The sequence below is a fragment of the Falco punctatus genome (genome assembly GCF_963210335.1).
Source record: "Falco punctatus genome assembly, chromosome: 4".
Lineage (NCBI taxonomy): Eukaryota > Metazoa > Chordata > Aves > Falconiformes > Falconidae > Falco > Falco punctatus.
The window spans coordinates 73,163,963-73,185,474 of NC_137583.1; the positions used below are offsets into that span (position 1 = coordinate 73,163,963).

Below are 21,512 nucleotides of genomic sequence, written 5' to 3' on the forward strand. Positions count from 1 at the left end.
TATTAATTTTCAAGGAAAAATAACAGTAGGTATAGCACTTGGAGGTTTTGGGGTTTTATCCGTGACAGGAGCTCATGGTATCTTGTGTTAAGTTCATGATACAGTAGAGGGGCTTTCTTCAGTACCTTTGTTGAAAACAGATTATCAGTGATTCAGAGTTGCCATCAGATGGTCCAGAGATACAGTATGAAGACTGTATAAAATCTTTGAAATGTAGAAGAGGAAAGTTGTCAGTAAGGTTACCTAATGATAGCAGGAGCATCCTCCTCTCTTGTGGGCAAAGCAGGAGATGGGGTTGCAGTCTTCCTTCTCATTTCTTGCTGGCACAGAGTAGGATCTTTCCACAGCATTCCTTAAAGTACTGAGAGAGTAGCCATGCTGTACATCATGCTTCTTAATGAATATGGGAGGCAGCTGGCAGTTAGCTCTCACTAGTTAAGCATGCAGCAGTCACTTGAACACTTTGTTGTTGGTGCAGGCTGCAGCTGTAGACCCTGCGATTCCCTAGGCTATGCCTTGCTGGCCAGTGTTTGAAACAAGCTGTAGTTCAGGAAGACCCCAGTCAGAACGCTTGATTTCTCTTACGACACTTGGGATGCAGTGTCACATACCAGGTACAGGTCACAGCTCCTGCTTTTTGCATAGTTCGAGCTCAGTGTAGCCTGCATGGAATAGGAAAGAAAAGACAAGTCTTTTTAAGATTGCCATTTCAATGATTTTTCAGTTCTTTATGAAGTACAGTCCTACCACACTGTTATATCAAAGCCACCAATTTTTGTCATCTGTTGTTAGCCCTTTTGTTAGACTTAGCTGATGCCATGTATGTGAACAGAGTAAAGTAGTGAGCTATTTGTAGTGGGTTTAATCTCCTGTTTTATAATTCACAATAAAGAGAATGTCTTGCCCTCTGATTATTTTCCTTGTTGACACACTATAAATACTCTCCTTAGAGATGGGATATTCTTTGAAGGGGTGTTTTGAAGTAGGTATGAGATACCTGTGAATGTGTAATAGTAGTTTTTGGTTATAGTAACACTGAACTTTGTTTATTGTCTCCTCAAGTTCAGAAATCGATGACTTCGTATTTGTAATTCCCTGTCCAATTCTTTCTCATAGAATGTGCTGAGTGTCTTGATACCTAAGGTATTGCAGTTAATGTGTTTTTATTTAGGATAAAAAAAGGGCCTAAAGGTTGTATGAAGGGAGTAATTGCATTTTGATTCTTTTCACTGCCAGAAATGAACTTCTGCGAACACTAGCAACATGTGGTTTTAAATATCAAGAATTTCTCTTGTCTCCGACTTGTGTGAGTACTGAAATTGCTCTAATATTATTTAACTGTTCAAACTGCACTGAGCCCAAGAACATTTGAAAATGATCAATTTTATTAGAAAAGAGAGTCACCCCCAGGACTGAAGATACTCTTGAATGAGAAAGCCATGTGGCATGACTTCTGATTTTTCATCAGTATACTGACGTAATCATACTGCTGTTCAGACCCTAGTCCCCTGTTGCTTTGCTACTACTTGATATTTTTTAAGGCAGCATGAATTTACACCGTGACGAGGAAGGTGGTTTTCCCTGCAGGAGCCTCGTTGCTTCAGAAGTGCTGATGCCTGTGAATTTCCCAGCACAGAAAATGTCTGTGTTATTTGTGGGAGGAGGGGCTTTGTTTGCATGTTTCCCTGGCAACTGAAAAAAAAAAAAGAGTTGTGAGAGATTTCAGGTTGTGCAAGACTAAATAGAATCAATGAAATACTTGATGTACTTCCGAGAGAAGCTGGTAGAGAGAACCTTAAAAACCAGTTGTGGTGCATTTGTTTCGGTTAGATGTCTTGCAATGCCTTGTTCAAAAAGTCAAGGAGACACCGTTTTGCATTTCTGTAGAAAACAGGTGGTACCTGTCCCAAGAAATTGTGATGCATGTAACTTTTCTTCTTACCTCATACAAGAGTTCTTTTACATTCCTGTTTGTTTACAGAGAAAGTCAAATCTATGAGGTGCAAAGAATAATTGCCCACTTGTTTCCTTGAAAGTATGGAAGTTAGAAGTATTTAGGTATTACCAATTAATACTGCTATCTCCAAAGTCACAAAATATATTAGTGTCTTAGTTCTGTTATTTTATGTAATGGCAGATTACTGTATGTTGCTAATAGACCACGTTTTCTCTCTTTATGACGTGGGCACCTAAAGGCTAAAGGCTTGTGTGTTTTGCTTACAGCTTGGCATTCCCAATTCTAGGCTGCGATATTTTCTGATTGCAAGGCTTCACCAAGAACCATTTTCCTTTCAAGCTCCTGGTCAGGTGAGTCTGTTAGTATTACTTGAATTTGCTTTGTTTCATGAAGGTTTAGGTTTAAATTTTCAGTTTAGTGGTGTGTATTGATGGATGGAGAGAGGGATAAGTGATACCAACAGAAAGGTTAAGTTCTGTCTCTTTTTTCAGCCTGGATGCTGGGTTTTCTAAGGGTTGAGATGCATGTCAGTAGTTTAGATGGCTTTATACAGTTGGGGAACAGTAGCTGATAGTGGGCTAGAAAACAACTCATTCTGCTCCTTTTTCATGCCCTTGGGAAGGCATTTTTGCAAAGGCAATTATTTGTGGTTGTTCCTGACGTCGTTGCTGGTAGGTCAGCAAATCTTAATGCCAATATTTTTTGAAACCTTCATGAAAATAACATCAGATGGTTACTTGCTTTATTCTGAGCATCTCTTGAAGGAATTTTACTCACTGCAGTGTCAGCTGTCAGGTTGCTTATCTGGTGCAGTTCTTTATTTTTTTTTCCTTACAATTTCTTCTTAGATATTGACAAGATTCCCACATCACGATCTAGAAGACTTATGCAAGGACAAAGTCACTGACAAAGTAGATGAAGTTAGTCCTTCCTTGTCTTCTGAAGAGAAGAATCTGGATCCAAATATTGGTCCTGATTGCAGCAGCAAGAAGAGTTTACCGAAAGGGACCTTTCTTTTTAAACTTGAAACAGCAGAAGAAATGGAAAGGAAACGTGATCAAGACAATGATTCTTCTATTCAAATGCTAGAAGATTTCTTGGAGGAGGGAAATGAAGAAATGAGCCAATATTTCATACCACCGAAGTCCTTATTGCGCTATGCCTTCTTGTTAGACATTGTTAAACCCACCTCCCGGAGATCCACGTGCTTCACAAAAGGGTAAGATGCAAAGACAATGTCTTGCTGAATCACGTCTGGAAATCTTAAGTGTATTTTTGCTTATGTCCTATAAAAACGAAGAGGGAAGATTCATAAAAACAACCCAGGCCTCTGAAAAAAAACTCCTTATATAGTGTGCTTCGTGGTCCAGTGGCATGCCAGCATGAGAAACTGTTCTGCCAGACGTCATGTGCCCACTCCAAAAAGGCATTCACAAAAGACAGTGCCATTTGTTGTTGACCTTCACAGAAGCTTAATTACCCCTGCGGAAATATGGTTCCAGTAGACCTCTGTAGTACTGATTCATTAATGAATTTCTTTATATTGCTCAATGAAGTTACAAAGTGTCATGCATGACAGATCCATTCCTCGTTAAAACTGTCTTCATTGTACATTTTATTGATTTCTTGGATTTTTCAGCTGTGTAGGTCAGAATAGCTGTGGATCAGACATATGCCATAAAACCAGTTAGGTTGCTGCATTGCAAGTCATGTATGTGATGGAGTAGAACATCAGTCCTTTTCTGTCTAGTAGTTTTCTGATGTGTGCCTTGCAATTTTACATTTGACTGCCGGAGGTTGGCGAGTGTTCTGAAATGCCACAGACAATTGGTCAGGAGCTTTTCCACTGAATGCATTTGTATTGGAAAAGGCCAGTTGGAGCCTGAAAGTTTGTGGGAAATGTTAATATTGGTGAATTTTTCAAATTAGATTATTTTTTTTTTTTAGAATTCTCAGAATGTTTCAGTAAAATGGCTTTATTGATGAGTTAAAGCTAATCATAACTTTTTTAATTAGTAGAAATTAGAGTGCCAGATAGAGTTCCTTCAGAATTTGTGATTTTTTAACTATTTGACAATAAAAAAGCTGAGAAGAGAAAGAATTTCAGAAGTTCAAAATTTGTGCAACAGGAAAGCTCTTTCCCCAGTTTCTTGCTGACATAAGCCTTTTCTGCCCTCACTTTTTTGAATTGTGGGAGTCAGCATCTTGTGGGATCTGTTTCTTAATGAGAACAGTCAAATAAAAGCCTTGGGCCAGAATGATCTCTTATGTAGCTCATGTATGGCTTAAGTGTCATCAAAAATAAATTGGCCACTTGTGGTTTCACTAGAATACGTCATGGTAGTTTGTGGTTATTTTTATCAAAATCACACTGAAGGAGGCTCCTGAGTAGCTGATACGAAGTCTTTATATATAGTGGTGGGAAATCTGACACGGAGTGTGACTGTTGCTGTTCTGCTGATGTGGAAGAAGCCAGGCCAGATGGTTATGGTAGTTCTTCTTGGCTCAAAATGTAGGAATCTGATTTGCTGTCTTTGTTCCCTTTTTAAAGAGCCTTTGGGCAGGAAGGCTTCTAACATTGTTCTCAATGTGGTCATATAAGTTATAGCTCTCCATTAAGACAAGGGTTATAATTATATCGCAGGCTTCATCCAAGTCACTTTCAGAGGTAAAGAATAAGTTACTGCTGTTCTAGGAGTTATGTTTTTAGGTTTCTCTGAAGCGTGAGATCTAGTAAAGAGGACCCTGGATAGAGCAGAACAGCACTCTGATAAAGACAGTCCCTCTACTGAGGTTCCTGTCTGGTGTCTTTCTTTTAAGTCATACTGACTATCAGCTTTGAGACTGGGAGAACAATTTTTCCTCAGGTCTGATTGGTTTTCAGGTATTTCCAGCAAGGTTTGTGTGATGAGGATAATCTGCGTATGCCTTCTCCAGTCCTTGCTAATTTAGGGACCTCAAACACTGATATTTCATCAGTGTTTTTTGCCTTTCTGCCTTCGTCATACCAGTATGTCTTCTGAAAGGCTTTGGTGGAGTATAGGGCAAAATGTAATGGCCTGTGATGTGTGAGATATCAAGCAGACGATCCTGTGTTCCCTTCTGACCTTGGACTCCTTGGCAATTGGAAAATGATTGTGGAGTTCCTTGGGACTACAAACACTGTGGTTTCTCTTAGGAATATGTTTGTGGTGATTGAAGTTGCCCATTTTAAAGGACAGAGAAAATGAAAACTACTTCTTCAGATGTAATAATTTTGGACTGACTTGTAAATTGTTGATATGCGATTGACAAGAGAAGCAATACCTTCTAAAATACTTTAATATTAGTTATATTAGTTACAGGAACGCTCTGTAGCATTGCGGAAATTAACTGTTTGTTAGTTGTGATATAGGACACAATATACCCAGAAATAATGTTATGTGTATGAAATGTAAAAGTTTTTTTGAAAGCCTACAGAAATAAGGAGGGGGGGGAAGTCTTGAGTCAGATGAAAATTGAACACTGTAATTTAGTAAGCCAACGTATTTCATTAAAACTGGTAATGAAATGTCAGAAAATCAATGCATCATTTTTTACTGTGGCAAAAATTCCTGGTTTTAATTATGTTCTGAGTCTAAGGTATGAATTTTAATTTTTCTGTAGTCAGCAGCTGCAATAAGAATTAATAACAATTCAGTTAATGTTGGCCATCTACCCACATTTGTGTTAAAAACCCAACACCACCCCCACTGGCTCCCAAACCACTTTTACACTAACTAGATTTATTTTTTTTTTTTTTTGGGGGGGGGGGAGTTCTGTACTTTAGTGCCAAGATTCTTTACTTTAAAATACCACTTTGAAATTTGTCTTTATTTTGGCTCAGATATATTAATCTGAAATATGATCAGATGCTATATAAGATCAGGATTCCTCAATGCTATGTGTGTTACATTGTTAAACTTGTTAGGAATTTTCTGAATGCAACTAACCAATTAAGGGTGGTATATTTACAACACAGTTCAATTCCATGTGTTTTTAATCTGCATCAGTGTTTAGGGCCTTTTGTTCTGATCCTAAGGAAGATTTGCAAGCACTTTATTTTAAAACAAGTGTTGCTGTCACTGATATTGGCAGAGCTACTCATAAGCTTTTCCAAATGAAGAAGAAATGCTTGAGATTGAAACATGCTGGGTCATTGTGTCTGTGCTGAAGGGGGAGTATTCTGTTATTTATTGTGGAATTAGAAAGGCTTGAAACAAAAATTGTTCCAGTGCCTTGCTCTAAAATGGGCTGAAGTAGAGCAAAAGACTTCTGTAATTGTCTTTACAGATGTGCAGATAAAACTAGAGAATAGCACCTGTTAATGATTGCAGACCATATCTGTCTAATGTGGGGGATCTTCTGAAGTTCTTCCACAGTGCAAAAGCCTTCTGTTTGCTTGACTCAGTCTCTTTGTGTTCAGGATGTTCAAACACTAGCATAGTTAGACCATCGGACCATGTTTCTGAAAGCCTGTAATTACATTTAAATGGTAACCTGGAAGAGACTACAGAGTAAATATGTTGCTAAGCAGCCAACCACAAAGCATCCAGGAAAGCTATCATATGGTTTTAGAATGTAAGTTTGCTTACTGTTTAGTTGGATTTAATTTTTTTCTTTCTGTTGGACTGCTCTGCATAGATGCCTGGTCATCCCCCATCTGTTCCCTCTGGAAAATCCACAAGCAACTGAAAGTTAAATCTGACTGAACAACTTTGTTCCTAATGGAGAGACAATTTGAACTCTTAGGACCATTTGGCCTTTGACACATTTTGCCTTAATTGGTTTGTGCAGTGTAGGTGGCCCTTTCTGATGATGCTATGCTTGAATTCCTCGGGCTTGTGTAGTAGCCTAGTTGCCTTATATAAGGCTGTTGGTGTGGATAGTAACCTCCCTGCATCTTTGCAGTTGTCAGTACTATGAGTTTTGATGAAAAAATTAATTTAAGATTGTTACTGTTGTTGTTGTTAAGGTATGGACACTATGTAGAAGGGACAGGCTCAGTTCTGCAGACAGCAGTAGATGTACAGGTAAGAATGTGTAGGCTAACATATGAGAATGACTTGTTTTAAAACTGATATGAGACTTATTTTAAAACTTGTTTTTTCCTGTCTTCTGCTTTTTTGCTCTGAATATTGTAACAAGCTTTTAAAGCTACATTTTATGGCAACCAAATTTCCAATTGATTTACTTTGTGTTCCTAAACAACAGTTTATTTAGATCAAAATTGTATGTATGGCTCTGTGTGTAGAATATGAGTTGCTATTATTGTTATCTGTCATGTGATACAGAGGTTTCACAGGGTTATGTGAAAACATTAAAAATTATTAATTCTATGGATAGACTATATAGAGTACAGTGTCATGAATCTAGGGCCATTTTTTTATACACAGATGGTCCACTAAATACTGTCATATGTATAGCATGTTTTAATTTCAATAGTATTATTTATCTGGGAAGACACAGTCTTTTGTGAAGTTCTACTGTTGATATTGAGTTCACCACAAAGTGGTATTATAGGCATTGGGAAAGGTAATAATGTGTCGGTGAATCAGATATTTTTTCATGAGGCCTGTTTTGTACGCAGGCATTTCCTCCTGCACTTCGGTGCTGTTCACTAGAATTATATAGCATTTCTGAGCATAGGAAGAATGCAGCCTTGGAATTCAGGATAATCTCGAAAGTAACTATTAAAACAGCTGTATCCATACAGCTTAATTTGTGTGGAGGGTCTGCTATTGACTTATATTGTCACTATCCTGTCATAAACAGATGTTTATAGTCCTTTGATTGCCTCATTACCTAGTGGTATAGCTTGTAACTGGAGGAAGAAGTGATGAATGCCCTCATGGCAACGCTGATTTCTTTCTTGCAAGTCCACGTATTGAGTTGTTAGCTGCAAAAAACCACCACTGATTATACTTTCAAGGAAAACGTGCTATTGTCTTTGTCACTGTGATAACTGAAAGAAATGGTCTGTTAAGATGTGACTTAAATTTTACATATTTGGCCTGCGTTGGTGATACCTGTTGTCCTGGATATTCTTCATAGCTCGAATCAGTGTTTAAACATATTGAGGAGTTACCAGAAGAAGAGAAGCTTATGAAATTGTCAACACTAAAACTGAGGTACTTTACCCCAAGAGAAATAGCAAATCTTCATGGATTCCCTCTGGAATTTGGTATGTGCTGGAAAGTACCCATTTTTACATAATTCTTCAGAAATGCCTGTGTATTTGGGGTTGGTTGGGTTTTTTTTGTTTTGTTTTTACTGGGGACTAATCCATGCTTTTTATGTTGCGGTGTGTGTTTTTGTTTTGTTTTTTTTCCTGGACCAAAACTGAACCAATTCTTACCGATTCTGGTTATTTGGCTAACTCTGAACTTCTCTGAATTTCTGCTAGTTTTTTATATTTTGTAAGAGCCATCTTCTGTGGTTAGGTTTATCTTTGTAAACTAAAAAAAAAAAAAAAAAAAGTTTTGGCATGAGAATGTTCTATTACTGAATGGCAATGAAGGAGTACATTTGTTTAAACTATTCACGCAGCAGCCAACATTACTCACAACTGTGGTAAGTCAATATATCCTGCCAGTTCAGGAGGTCTGTTAGTGGTTCTCAGTGTTTGAGCTGCTTGCTTTCTCCCTTCCACACATTTGCAGCTGCTGACAGAAAGGGAATTTCAGAAGTTACAGATACTTCTTTGTTCAGGATTAATCAAACTCTTCAGTTAATGACCTTTAATCATCTCTGTTTTCTAGAAGAGGCAGTCCTAGCTCTTGGTCAGTTACTTAATTTTCTAACTTTTTGTGAAGAAAAAGGAGTCAAGGAGCAAGACTCAGTGCATTGGACACAAGTCAACCAGAATTAAGCCTAAAATAAATTCACTAGACTTCCCTTGTAAAGAAAGGCAGCCAAGAAAGTGTAACTGTTAGTACCTGCTAAGGAGCTTGGCCTGCTGCTGTCACAACAGATCATTTTATTGTCTCGGCAACACAGGTATCCACAGATTAAGGCACCATGGACTTTGAGTAATTTGTTATATTTCTGTTTGACTTCCTCAGTGACTTAGAGTTCTGAGTACTAATAGTTGAGATATATATATATGTAATAGTTTCTGTATTTTTAATAGTTCGTATATATTTATTTGTTTTGAAGTTTTAGTTTTTCTCGTTTATTACTTAATGTTATATTCAAAATTACTATATTTAAAGAACATTGTAAAGTTTGCAAAGTCAAGCATTGGTGTTGCCAGCACTCAGCTTACTTGTTCAAGAGTATTTGCAGGAATGTGCTGTGTTAAGCCACATGCCAACATGCAGGATTTTTTCATAGCCTTTAATGAATTTGTTCTTTTTGCAGACAGCCTTTTTCTTAGCACAATTCTGTTCCGTTTTGATGTAGGCTAATGTAAAGAAACTTGAGCTGAACAGGGGTAGATTTGGCTTGTATAGGTTTATCATGCTGTTTAAGATGTCTTTTGAGCACAGAATTGCCCATTCTCTACCCGCCCCCCCCCCCCCCCCCCCCCCCCCCCCAATGTGAAATCAGTCATTACAACATCACTGAGAGGTGTCATAGGGCTAATATTGCTTATATTTTACAGAGGGAGAATCAAGAAAATGGAGAAAGTTGTTTGGAAGTCTCTATTAGGGGTGATCAGTTTGTGAAACCTGACCTTTACTGTTTCAGAGTGCTTGGAATGATGCCATGTTTTCTCTGTTAGGAGCTCATCTTCAGGGACAGCTATAAGGTTCAACAGTGCTGCAAGCCTGAACTGAACTCTCAAGACAAGTCAGGCTTCTGAATTTGAGGAGCATCCAGATCATCACCATCTACAAAATGCTCATTTAGTGAACTTGTCTTTTGTCACCAGGGAACTGTGAGGGAAGGACAGGGACAGATTCCACCTCTGAGAGCAGTACTCTTCTGCCTTTATCATGGGACCTTCTTTACAGTTCTTGCAGTTCCCTGCCTCGCTATACTACTTTTCCAACTTTCACAACACAAAACAAGTCTCTCATCCAGTGACTTCCGTTCACATACTCCTGATTCACAGGCAGAACAAGCTTTTCCCAGTGCACCGAGTCATGTCTGACTTTTTTTTTTTTTTTTTTTTTCTCCTTGTACTAAGGCATTTCCCCCTTTGTACTTAAAAAAGCGTTACTCAGCTCTAGGCTGATTGAAATCTTTGGTGAGTTTAGTTACTATAATCTCTGTTTCTTCTGAGGATTTTGATCTATGGGTTTTTTTTGAAAGTTGCTATATTTATGGCTACAGCAAAGGGTGTCTCCGTGATAGCATTCTCTACAGTAATGACTTGAAATTTAACATGGAAGTGTGATATTTTCAGAGAGAAATATGCTGTAATTTCTGTAGCAACAGCAACATTTGGGCTGAAATTTTCAACAACAGAAAGATTGGAGATGTAACCCCGGCAAATATTTTGTTTGCCCAAGAAGCTAAATAATGAGAAAACTGTAAGCTGAAAATGAAGTGAAAAGAATGTCAGGAAGCTTTGTAACAGATGCTGTTACTAGCTGCAGCTACAGTATTATCAGAGGAAACATGATTGTGTCTAAAAGGGTCTGTATTTTAACAGATTGGTGGTCTTTCCAGTGCCTGAGATCCAGAGTGAAAATCATTGTTCTTAACAGATTTATTTGTGCTTTTAACATCTAAATGTATGAATAGTAATTGCACTACAGGTCAATGAAATACTGCAGTCATTTGTCTTAGTTACTACTGTGGGTCCCACAGCAATATCATTAAAAGTGATCAGAGGGCTCTTGCACCTGCGACCTGCTTTCATGAGGGTGATGTCAGGATGACTTCTCCATTTTGCCTGTTAGTGATGTATGTAAGCTATTAGGAAACAAATGGCAGCCTAGTGGAACGCCAGCATAATGTGGTAGTGTGTGTTGCCAAGACCACAACATCATCAGGTAGCATGTGTGACCTAAACGGTAACAGTGAGAGCTGTGCAGCAAGTGCCAGTGTACTATGAGTTTTTAAAGCTGTCCTTCTGATGTAGGCTACTCTTGACCCAAGAAGTTAGAAGGTGCAAGATACCAGGCAGATGGATGGCACTTGGGATAAAGGAAACAGTAAGCCCTGAAAATTAATTCAGGCCTTCAGTTGCCAAGAGGCAGAAGGAAAAACTGAATTCCTCAGGGTTCAGATAAGCTTCTTGGATTCTTAGTGCATGTGTGTATGTGCATAAATACATATTTATTTTTATATACTCTTTTAAAATTTATAGATTGTGTACCTTATTCGGTGATGCAATATGAAAACTCCATCTGAAGAAGTGTTTGTGGAGTGCAAGTGATTGTTCCAACGAGAGAAGAATAGTTGCCCAAATCTGAGTGCCAGAAAGCTGGGCAGAGTGGATGAAGCTGGGAGAAGATGTGTTTACCAAAGCAGTCCACGTTTGAGGCATTAGTAATTGGCAGAGAAGGATGGAACAACTCCTCCCAGACACCACCTCCTCAGCTTTCCACCCTTGGCTCAGCAACTGTCCAACCGTGTTCTCTCCTGAGCTCTCCCTGGAAGAGAGTTTTTTCTGAAGTGCTGTGAAAATTTCAGAGCATATATATCACTACTTGCACACACAGTGTTTATGTATCAAAGCTAATCTGGGTGGTGATGACCTCAGAGTCAAAGTTAGGCGTTTCTTCTTAGGGAATGATCAAGTAATCAAATGTGATCAAGTTTCAACAGCTTAGCAAGTGACCCTAACAGTTGAATCACCACCACTGTTCATCTTGCATTTGCTTCAACCCAAGTGCACTTTAGCTTACAGCTGGAGTAAGTGAAGAGTGCAAGCAAGGACAGTTACAGAGCAGACCAGCTGGCTGCTGGCCACTTCTTCATTCTCAGAAGCTTGGTCACCTTTGACTGTGTGCTCGGTCATCTTTGTGAGCTCAATACACAAGACAGCCCTTTCACAGGCCCAGTTTAATTTTTTTCTGGGCCTCCTTTCTTTCTGCCAGTCCATGTACTTGCCATGTGAAGGACGTTTCTGGTGCTCTTTGTATTTCTGAGTGCATTTGACAGGGTCAGCATTGAATTACATGGAAAATCATTCAGCTGCTTGCTCACTCAATGAGTAAGCCTTGCTCATAGCTTAATCTGTACTGGTGGTATATTGCACTGTGAGACCGATGTGATTTTCTTCAACTGGTTAGAGGGGCTCAGTTTGGAGGTACAATATAAAGCTTATTGAGAAACGCAGTTAGTCCATCTGCAGAATCATCATATTTTCTTTCTGCTGTGGCTGTGTTCTTTTGTTGATGTTCTCTAGAGTAGCAGTTGTGCCATGCTACATGTTTCAGGTGCTGCTGCCCCTCCCTGAGACTGGTGGATGTTTTACGCTATCTGAAGAGGAAGTAAGTTAGCATTAGTTACACAACAGAGCCATGTTTTGAGACTTCTTGTTAAACCTTAGAGAAGGCAATACTGCTAATGGAAGAACAGATCCAAATCCAATGAACTGGTTGGGAACTGGTTTTGTAACTTCGTGAATTTTAGTGGGGTGGTGAACCCTGCTGCAATCTGTGATAACTGCATTAAGAACTGTTCACTGAAAAAAGGAGTAAACCTGAAAGCTAGGAACAAACCCAGACTAATGACATTGTACTATATGTTTTTGTTGTAGGCTTTCCTGACAAAGTAACAATAAAGCAATGCTACCGTCTTCTGGGAAACAGCCTCAATGTACATGTAGTGGCAAAATTGATCACCGTTCTACTTGGATAATTCAGAACCTGAATCTGATGAGTACAGACTAGTGACAGAAAATACTTCCAAGAGAAAGCTGATGGCAACTGAACAAAAGGCGTAGCTTACAGAAATACCTTTCCAGACATAGTACGGAACAGTTCTGATATATTTTAATACCTTGCTTTTGTGGTGGATTTGCACTGTATATAGGTGTGTTATTTAAATGGAAGCTTCCAGCACTTAATTGCTTTACTTAAATATCCTTTTTGCAAAATGGGAAAGAGCAGCATTTACATACACCTCAATGAAAATGGGTAAGACTATTTTATTTTATCTTAAAACCATTTCCTTGGTACAGTATAAAAGAAGCTATAAATGTCAAAACTTTTTAAATTAAGTGCAGAGACCAAGTTCTACATGTAAATGTATTAATTTGTAAATATCGGTGATCCGTTCTTAGTGATGGATTTTTTTATATATATTTTTTCTTTATTGTGTATATGATCTGAAATTCTGTTGGTTTTTTATAGCTAATGAAACTACAGAATTCAGTATTTTGTATACAGTTTTTCAGAAGACAGTGTCATCCTTATATTTTATGGTTGTCATCTCCTCTCTAAATACTTGTAGGATTCTGGAAACCAACTGTAACTGTCTGGAATTATTTGTTTAGGTGCAGCTGAATAAAAATGCTTCAAGATTATCACAACCCTGACACTAACTTGCGTGTTTCTGTTCTCACTTGATATTATTTAGGATAAGATTATTGTTCCTTACCGAAGACCTACACATAAAAGACAAAAAAAATGGAAAGGCTCCATGTTTAGGTTCCTGTGGCATAAGAACTGGAGGAAAAACTAAATGGGCCTCTTCTGAAAATTTCTTCACAAAACTTGGTAGTAGTACTGGAAGCGTATGTTGGGATGAAACCACTGCGTATGGCCATCTAGAGCGCCACAGCTGTACACAGTCTCATAGAGCTGGACCAAATGTCTTTTTTTTTTAATTATAAAGTCAGAGTTTAATATCTGAAACAATAGAGAAGTTCACGGCAAAACAGAAAGCCTTCTAAAGAAGCACATGTTCTGTTTGTTATTTTTCCTTACAGAAATTATTATATAGGTATCTAGAGAAAAAACAGTCTGAGGGGGGACAAAGCAAGATGATACTTGGTAAGCATCCATTATGGAGCTGGTGTGTCATGAAACTGAAGGATTTTGTAGATTGATCATAGTTCCTGTGCACCAAAGCAGTAAGTTACCAAAGCCACCAATCCTGAAAGAGACTGGGGGTTTGGGGTCCTTTTTTTGGTTTTGGTTTTTTTTTTCCCCCTATAAGATGACATAGGAGCAGTCATGTCGTATTGCATCTAGGCTTGGTAATACAAGAGAAACTAAAGACCGTAGGGAACGGAGCTGCTGTAGAGAGATACTGCAGCTATTCTCATCTGCCATAGTCATCCTGAAAAAGAAAAAGAACTTGGTATTGTTATTTTGTGCCATATTTTATCTTATACTGACTCCTTGTGTATTTCTTCTTCAGTCTTGATTTGCATGCTGCTTCTGGACTGTTAAACCAGGAAAAGCTTGGGTTGACCTACTTCAGCCTGTCTTACTTTCCAAGAACATTTGGATTGTTTGGGCTGTTCCAGCCATAAAAGAGAAACGGAAATGGATTCTCCTAAAAGAGGTCTGGACTAGGTTCTAGAGAAGGATGAGGTCGGCCTCTATCTTTATCTGGTCTCTTGTAGTATTATAATGGCAAAAAGTACTAGACTGATGTTAGGCTGTGCCTACTACTGCACTGCAAAGAGCAGATATGGTTTTGACAGTGTTAGGAAACATAGTTATGTATTTACACGGTGGTTATTGTGTAGATTTATCAGCCAGGTCAAGAACTAGTAGCTATATGGTCTTGTTCTTGGGAGAAATGTGGTAATAGGAAGATGTGTTGCTATCTAACATGATTGAAACTTGAAACAAAGGAGATCAACTGTATGTATAAATTGGAATTTCTTTCTGCTAACTATGTGAATAGTCTGTTTGTTTTGCCTCACATAATAATTGGCAAAATATTAAGAATTGGTTTTCAATTCCGTAATGTGTAAAACTTACTTTGAAAGTTACCTAGCTGTATCTAAAACTGATACAGCAATACAGCCTGCTGCATGTTAATAGTGAACTTTAATTCAATGTGATTGTGAAGACTGAAATCTGTTTGCTAATCAGAGCTGTTTCTGAAGGAGATACTTTGAAAGAACAGATTTCAGAGTTGTAAATACATATTTGTGTATTTTGCCCCTGCTAACCCTGTAATACCAGTGCAGCTAAATTGAGTGACTGCTGCTTATCCCATCAGTTTGTCATTAATAGACTGATTTACTGAGCTCTGTTGGGTTGTACCTGCTTGACCTCACTTGATGATCAATCACATTGCTTCCTTTTCCAAGCAGTCTCCTAATCATAAGTGCTTTGCAGCCTACATCAGTACTGCACTTTGCAACTTCAGCTTACATGTTTTCATGGCAATTAAATGGATTACAAAAGGAGCTGAAAGGTAAATGAGTGCAATATGGAAGACAGCTCTGGAAATGGAAGGAAATTTCCAGAATCTGTTTTTTTGGTTTTGTTGCTCACTTGTTCTACACACCTGAAATACATTTCATTATCTGAGTGAGATGATGTGGTTGCACTCCCTCAATTTTAAGAAGCTCCACTGAGGAAAAGCATGTCATATTTGGTGGTGTCATTTATGCAGTCAGTTTGGAAGCTTGCCCGTTGCCTTACTGTCTTACCGACGCAAACTTGTTTTCACCTGAGTTGATCTAGGGATTCCCTATACTGTTTCTTCTAGAACATGTGAAGTTACTAAAATACCATTTAATGCAGTGGGTTTGAATATGTTTTGATACATGAATTCAAAATTTTTCAGTGGAGGTGCCTTCTTCCATGCAGTGAATATAAGGCTCCTACCCGCAGCCTTTATCATCTCATCTTTTGCTGACCCTTGTAGGAGTAAGAATCGTCAGGAATCTGTGCGTTACAGGCTGGAAAAACATTGATCTATGATAACACTATCGTATGTCATAAACTTAATCATAGATAAGCCCATTTTATTTTCTAAAGAGACATCTCAACAGAAATCTGAACAGATCCAGTGCTTCAATGACTGTACAGTTCTGCTTTAGCAGTTGTCACACATTTCTAAAATAAATAGAAAATGTAGCAAATACTTGTTACGTACCAAGAATGAACTTGTTCTTAGCTCACCATTTGATTTCTCTGTTCTATTTGCTTGCTGTTCATACTGAGGTTTAACACTGCTGGCTTTTTGTATAGATAGTGAATTATATTTCTTGTCCTTAGCAATTTAGTATATTTTGCCTCTTTAGATACTTGGAAAGACTTAGGTGCTGTCTGTACGTTTTTTCTGCACGGTGTTTAAAGAATATGAGTAAAGATTTGGAGGCGACAAAATAATAATTTGTTAAGAATACTAAGCATTTCTGGGCAGTCTTAAATAGTGTATAAAGTAGAAGTGGTCAAAGAAATATCTGAGAAAAAATAATGTGAAAGTGTAATAAACTAGGCATAGAGCCCCAAATGAATTCCAGTAACCATTTTCCTTTTGCCTGTGGAAACATGAATATTCTAGTGTTAAAGCCTCATTAGGGGAAGTTTATGCTTGTTTAGTAACAACTTGTTTAAATAGATCACTGATATTTAAGACACCAGGGAAAATGAAATACTAAGTAATGATAGTATGTCAATTTAAATGTTATTATGAAGAGCATGAAGAGATATGTGTTATTTTTATCTTTAGCTGATTACAAGGTTTGGGGAATTTATATAGCTGTTGAAGAAAAGAAGTATGTGGCCTGAGATGACTAGGCAGCCACTTGTGAAGGCAAGACAACTGGGTGGTTTTCTTTTACTTTCTTCCACCTGGTCCTTTTGACAGTTGGAGGAAGCGTGGACAAGGGATCTCTTGGTAAGAGCTCTGATGAAGCAAGAAGCAAGAGTTGGAAGGGCTAAAATTGAGTGGAATACACCACTTTTAGCGAGAGAGGGTCGTTGGAGGGAGTTTCAGGTGGCCACTCTAGTTAGGTACCCTTCACTGGGATTCAGAAAACTGCAGAAAAAAAGTCCCTAAAATCTTCTCCAGTGGGAAGCATCTCTGATTTTAAATACAGGAGTACCTCCTGAAATCCCCAGCTTCATTGAGAGCATGCTGGTCTTGTCCTTTTGTCCATGCACTGAGCATTGTAACTCAAACATTTTTAAATTACGGCCCAGCATTTGGAAGCAAGCACATTGCTGCTGCTGTATTGTCTCACACCTAGACAGTAACAAGTAGTTCTGATTAGTTCAAATATTTGCCCAATATATATTTTTTTTAAAAAAACTAATCCCATTCTGTTTATAAATTTTACACTTAAAAATGGGATTCTATTGAGAATTAGTATTTCTGAGTGGCATTTTGACTGTGTATTGATCTTGCTTACAATGTGGCATTACTTATTCATTGTGCATGTGTTGTAAGGTGAAGCATGGAGAGAGGGAGAAGACAGGACAAGTTCATGGAAGAAAAATCCTTTGAGACTACTGAGTAATAGCCTTCTGGCAGAAGAAGTTCCCAAGCTACAAATAAAATGGAGGCTGAGAAAGTACCTAGGAGAGGTACTGTATGTGTTTGCCCCTTCATGTATCCTTCGTTTCCTAACTACCTGCTCTTGGTCACTGTTGGAGACAGGGTAGTCAATCTTTTTCTAACCCAGTTTGACCACTCCTACTTCCTTATATTTGTATGGTGACAGAATGCCAATATTTGTGATCACAGCATCAATACACAGCAGATGATTTGTGGACTTGGCTCAGATCTAAGCCTCTATATGAAGCCAACAGTACAGAATAGAATGAGTCTGAGGGAGGTTGTGCAGCCAAGTCCATTCATGGCTTTAGGGTTAGTAGTGGAGAACGGTGGCTGTGCAAATGGAGTCCCTAAAAATAACTCCAGTGTACATTGCTTTAACAACAATCATTAATTTAGCAATTAGAATGTGCTAAAAGGACTGGAATAATAGAAAAGAACAAAGCCAATGTAACTGACTGAAAATTTTAGAAAAAATGAAACAGAAAATAGGAAGCATCAAAGTGGTTGGTAGTTAGTAGAAATAATGTGTAGGAAGAAAAATCAGGAAAAGAGGAACTGAAATACGAGTCTCATAATGCAATTAAAAAACTTTATCACGATGAAGGCAGTTATATATTAAGTAACCTAGGTAGACTTGAGACAGTAGATCAGTTCCAGTTGAAGTAGCTAAATACATCAAAGCTCATATCTTTGCTATTTGCTATTAAAAATGGAAAACCTGGATTTCCTGGACAGTTAGTTTAACTTCATCAGCAGGTAACTTATTAACTTCAACTCTGTTGAGGGAGCAAAATCTTAAGCAGGTGTCAGAGGGCAGTATGCTGAAAGTAAAAGAAATCCTTAAGAAGTGGTGTGGGAAATGGAGGCTTGCAGCTGCCCTGGGGAAGGTGCTGCAGCCATAAAGCTCTCCAGCCATGTGAAGAAAAGGAGGGAAGTGATGATGGATAGTTATAGGTAAGGGACAGAAAGAGGAATGTTATTTTTCAGTCACCCCTGCTTCTTGTAAACTTTGTGGTTGTTGATTCTCTGTGTAGGGCCTGATACCAGCTTAGTGCTTGATTGTCTCAGAGCTGCAGGGACACACAGAAAGAGCTGAATTTGATACAGAACATTGTTTACACCAGCAATTTGCACATACGTACCGTGGAGGTGACAGTACTGCTTCATATGTTATGTGTCACTTTGGAACACTGGAATATTAGAAAGAGGAGAGATGAAAGAGGATCCAGGAAAGTGAAGATGGAAGTACTGAGAGACATGACCTCAGCTGAGGGAAAACGCAGGTAAACGTGCACTACTCAGGATTAAACCAGTGACGGGGCTGGATTTATGATTATTTCAAATATTTAATTCATAACATTGAATAGCGGGGATCTCTTTTGCATCTGTAGAACAAAAGAATTATCTATTAGTCTTCCATTAAATTATTAGCCAGGTTGGGATTCACACCAATAGTTGCCCTTTCCCCCATACAGAAGGGGACCATTGTCACAGATTTGTGTCATGTCTCTGCATCTGAGTTGACTTTCTAGGCGCAATTAACGCGTATTGAATTTTTGGCGATAATCTGAGTCGACTCCTGTCTTCTTTCCATTGCAGGCACATACTGCTAGAGAAGTAGAGGGATATCACCATTTCATTTCACACAGCTACACAAGATGGTGGTAAATTGTAGTCCCTGCTAGTAAGGATGAACTTCAATCAGAATTAGAAACAAATGCTCCATTACTTCCTGCCAAATCTGTGCGCAACCTATACTCTAGAGGTATTTCCTCAGCCATTATGTCGGTAAGGTAATGAATGATCTCTCCCAGGAGGAGTAGTTCATGCCAGTTCTTGTCAGAAAGAACAGCCCCTATTCTTATGCCAGATATTTGCAGGTTTTCTGCTCTGTTCTTTCAAAAATGATGTCTCAGTCCAGTATGTTTCAGTAAAATTAAAAGGTGTGAACCTGCTTTTTTCTCCTTAAGATGGTTTATAGATTTCCCAGCTTGGCCAGCCTAAGGTTTACACTCATTAGGAATAGAGTGTAATTAACTAAAATCTGGAAGGTCTAATTAAGTGGAAAATAGTGTCATGCAAAGTTTAGATGTCCAGAGCTCTCTTTCCATCCTATAATCAGTGCATAGTCAAAGTTACCTGGTTTTCAGGTCAACTTTTTTTCTAAGCTATAAAGCTTGCAGGCAGACAAGGTGCATTTCTTTTTCCTCCTTGCATTAACAGCTTTCTCCCCATCCTCTATGGTTTATTCTCATTGGCCATTTGGTATATCAGAGTTAATTAGTTGGAAAGGAAAGCTTGAAATAAGGATTAACAGGCACCAGAGAGGGGCAATACATACTGAGTATGCGAAAGAAGTGAATAGAGAAAAGGAAGGATTTTGTGGGTCACAGCTGAAGTCCAGGCTGAAAACTGTCAGCATACAATGGACTTTGTGAGAGAAAGTCTTTGAAGTAGCAGGCTGGCTGAATGCATACATAAGTAGTACAGGTTTGGTTGACCCGTAGTTTCTTCACCTTGATGCTGAACTGACAAGTTGTAAAAACTCAGTACAAAACCCAAACCAAACCAGCAAAAAAGCCCCAAACAGACATCAGAACTGACATGAAGAATGTTAGAGAGCACTAGTTTAATGGACAGTACTAGGATACCTAGAGGCAGAAGGTGTCCGGTTGACTAGACAGAAACATCAGTAATTTGTCTATGCTCTGCTCTTCCTGAATAGTTCAGAGCAAAGAGCATAATGGTGAATTAAAAAAACCAACATGGAGACAGATTCTCAGCTCGTGTGAAATCCATAGCTCATTTGGATTGACTGGAGCAGTGACAGTTTTCAACGACTGAGGATACAATTCTGTATTTTCATGTAAACATTATCCCCTATGATGGTAAAGGACAAAACATGGAAACTCCTCTTCATGTTCCTCTGTTCCGGCAGCAACAGCTGGAGGCCACAGGCTGCTGTGGAGCAGGTGAACATCCACAGAGTTGAGCTGCTGCTACTGCACTAGTAGCCATGTGGGATGGGCTGTCTGGTGTGAGTTCAGGAGGTTCACCTCTGCCCTTCCAGATCTGTAGGCAGCAGCAGTAACTGCTGGGTTACCTGGATCACAGTCTGAGCCCAGGAAAGGTGGCCAGCAGGCTCACGCTGTTCTGAATTCTCAGAGAAGTTTCTAAAACCACAGATAATAAAATGTAATAAAAATCTAGGTGGAGGTGGTGGAATGCAGCTGATACAGTCTCAAACATTATAGGTATTCACAGTAAAGATCAAGTTAGCAGCAGCACCACCAACCTTAGGTGTCCTGACTTCATATTCATTTTTACAGTCCACATCTGTCTCTTTTTGAGGTGACACGAGTCTTTTTTGTCACCACATCCAGTCTCTTTACAGGGTGCTTTGACCTCAAAACATTTCTGTCTGTAAAAGCTGTAGAGTTCATTCAACCCCCCAGCCCCAGGGCATGTCCTGCATTGTCTGTGGGACATGTGCGGGTGACAAGTGCAAGCTGGAGCAGAAAAGAAGGCTGGACAGGGTTAGGAAGTGCAGGAGCTCTCTGGCCTCCGGGACGGTCTGGGGCTTAAAGCATCAGTGAGGTGGTGACTACTGTTATCTTCAAGCAAGAGCAGTTACAACTGTTGCTACTCTCTTTGTCAGTAGAGTTTTGGAATGCGAGTAATCTGGATGAGTTGTCTACTAAGCAAAATGGATAATCAAAAAGAACGGTGGTGGGCCTGCAGGTTCAGGTAGCTCCTAGCATGAGGAAGGAAAACATACACAAAGCTCCCCTGAGCAGGGAGAGTAAAGCACAGCAAAGCCTTGTGCAAGGGCAATAGGGAGACTGACAAAAGCAAAGGGGAGGTGGGATGTGGACTCTCATGGTTTCCAGCAGCAACAGCTTGGGCCTCAGAGACAAGTACTGACAAGCATCTGGGTGGGACACTTCTGTTGAGAAGGCTATGAGGTACTGCTGAAGGGTAGAGGAAAATGGGGTCAAGATTAAAATGTTGGCTCTCAAAACATATTCATTTTTTGCAATTACTTTTGAGCCTCCTTTGAATTCTTCCTTGGTCTTTTGCATTGTCTATGGCTGGCCCTGAATTTGGGAGCCCTAGTGTGTGCAGTGAAGACAGCCTACACATGCCAAACAAAATACAG

At 39.0% G+C, this 21,512-nt stretch overlaps 2 protein-coding genes across 10 annotated transcripts in view; both read left to right on the forward strand.

The window, feature by feature from the left end:
• The window catches only part of TRDMT1 (tRNA aspartic acid methyltransferase 1), a 32,215-nt gene extending 18,806 nt beyond the window's left edge, over positions 1–13,409 (forward strand). For 7 of the 8 annotated variants that reach the window (XM_080386379.1, XM_080386375.1, XM_080386377.1 and 4 more), the window contains 6 exons: positions 1,237–1,306; positions 2,224–2,307; positions 2,806–3,176; positions 6,951–7,008; positions 8,030–8,159; positions 12,636–13,409. In XM_080386379.1, the coding sequence (XP_080242505.1) occupies positions 1,237–1,306; positions 2,224–2,307; positions 2,806–3,176; positions 6,951–7,008; positions 8,030–8,159; positions 12,636–12,736 (814 nt within the window). In that variant the 3' untranslated portion in view covers positions 12,737–13,409. Of the gene's footprint in view, positions 1–1,236; positions 1,307–2,223; positions 2,308–2,805; positions 3,177–6,950; positions 7,009–8,029; positions 8,160–11,237; positions 12,367–12,635 lie in introns of all 8 variants that reach the window. The other variant, XR_013927955.1, reaches the window with a different exon arrangement.
• A 3,833-nt stretch (positions 13,410–17,242) lies between these two features.
• Positions 17,243–21,512, forward strand: part of CUBN (cubilin) — a 151,446-nt gene continuing 147,176 nt past the window's right edge. Inside the window, exons 1-2 of one of the 2 annotated variants that reach the window (XM_080386348.1) lie at positions 17,243–17,379; positions 18,422–18,636. In XM_080386348.1, the coding sequence (XP_080242474.1) occupies positions 18,521–18,636 (116 nt within the window). In that variant the 5' untranslated portion in view covers positions 17,243–17,379; positions 18,422–18,520. Of the gene's footprint in view, positions 17,380–18,421; positions 18,637–19,047; positions 19,119–21,512 lie in introns of those variants that run through there. The other variant, XM_080386347.1, reaches the window with a different exon arrangement.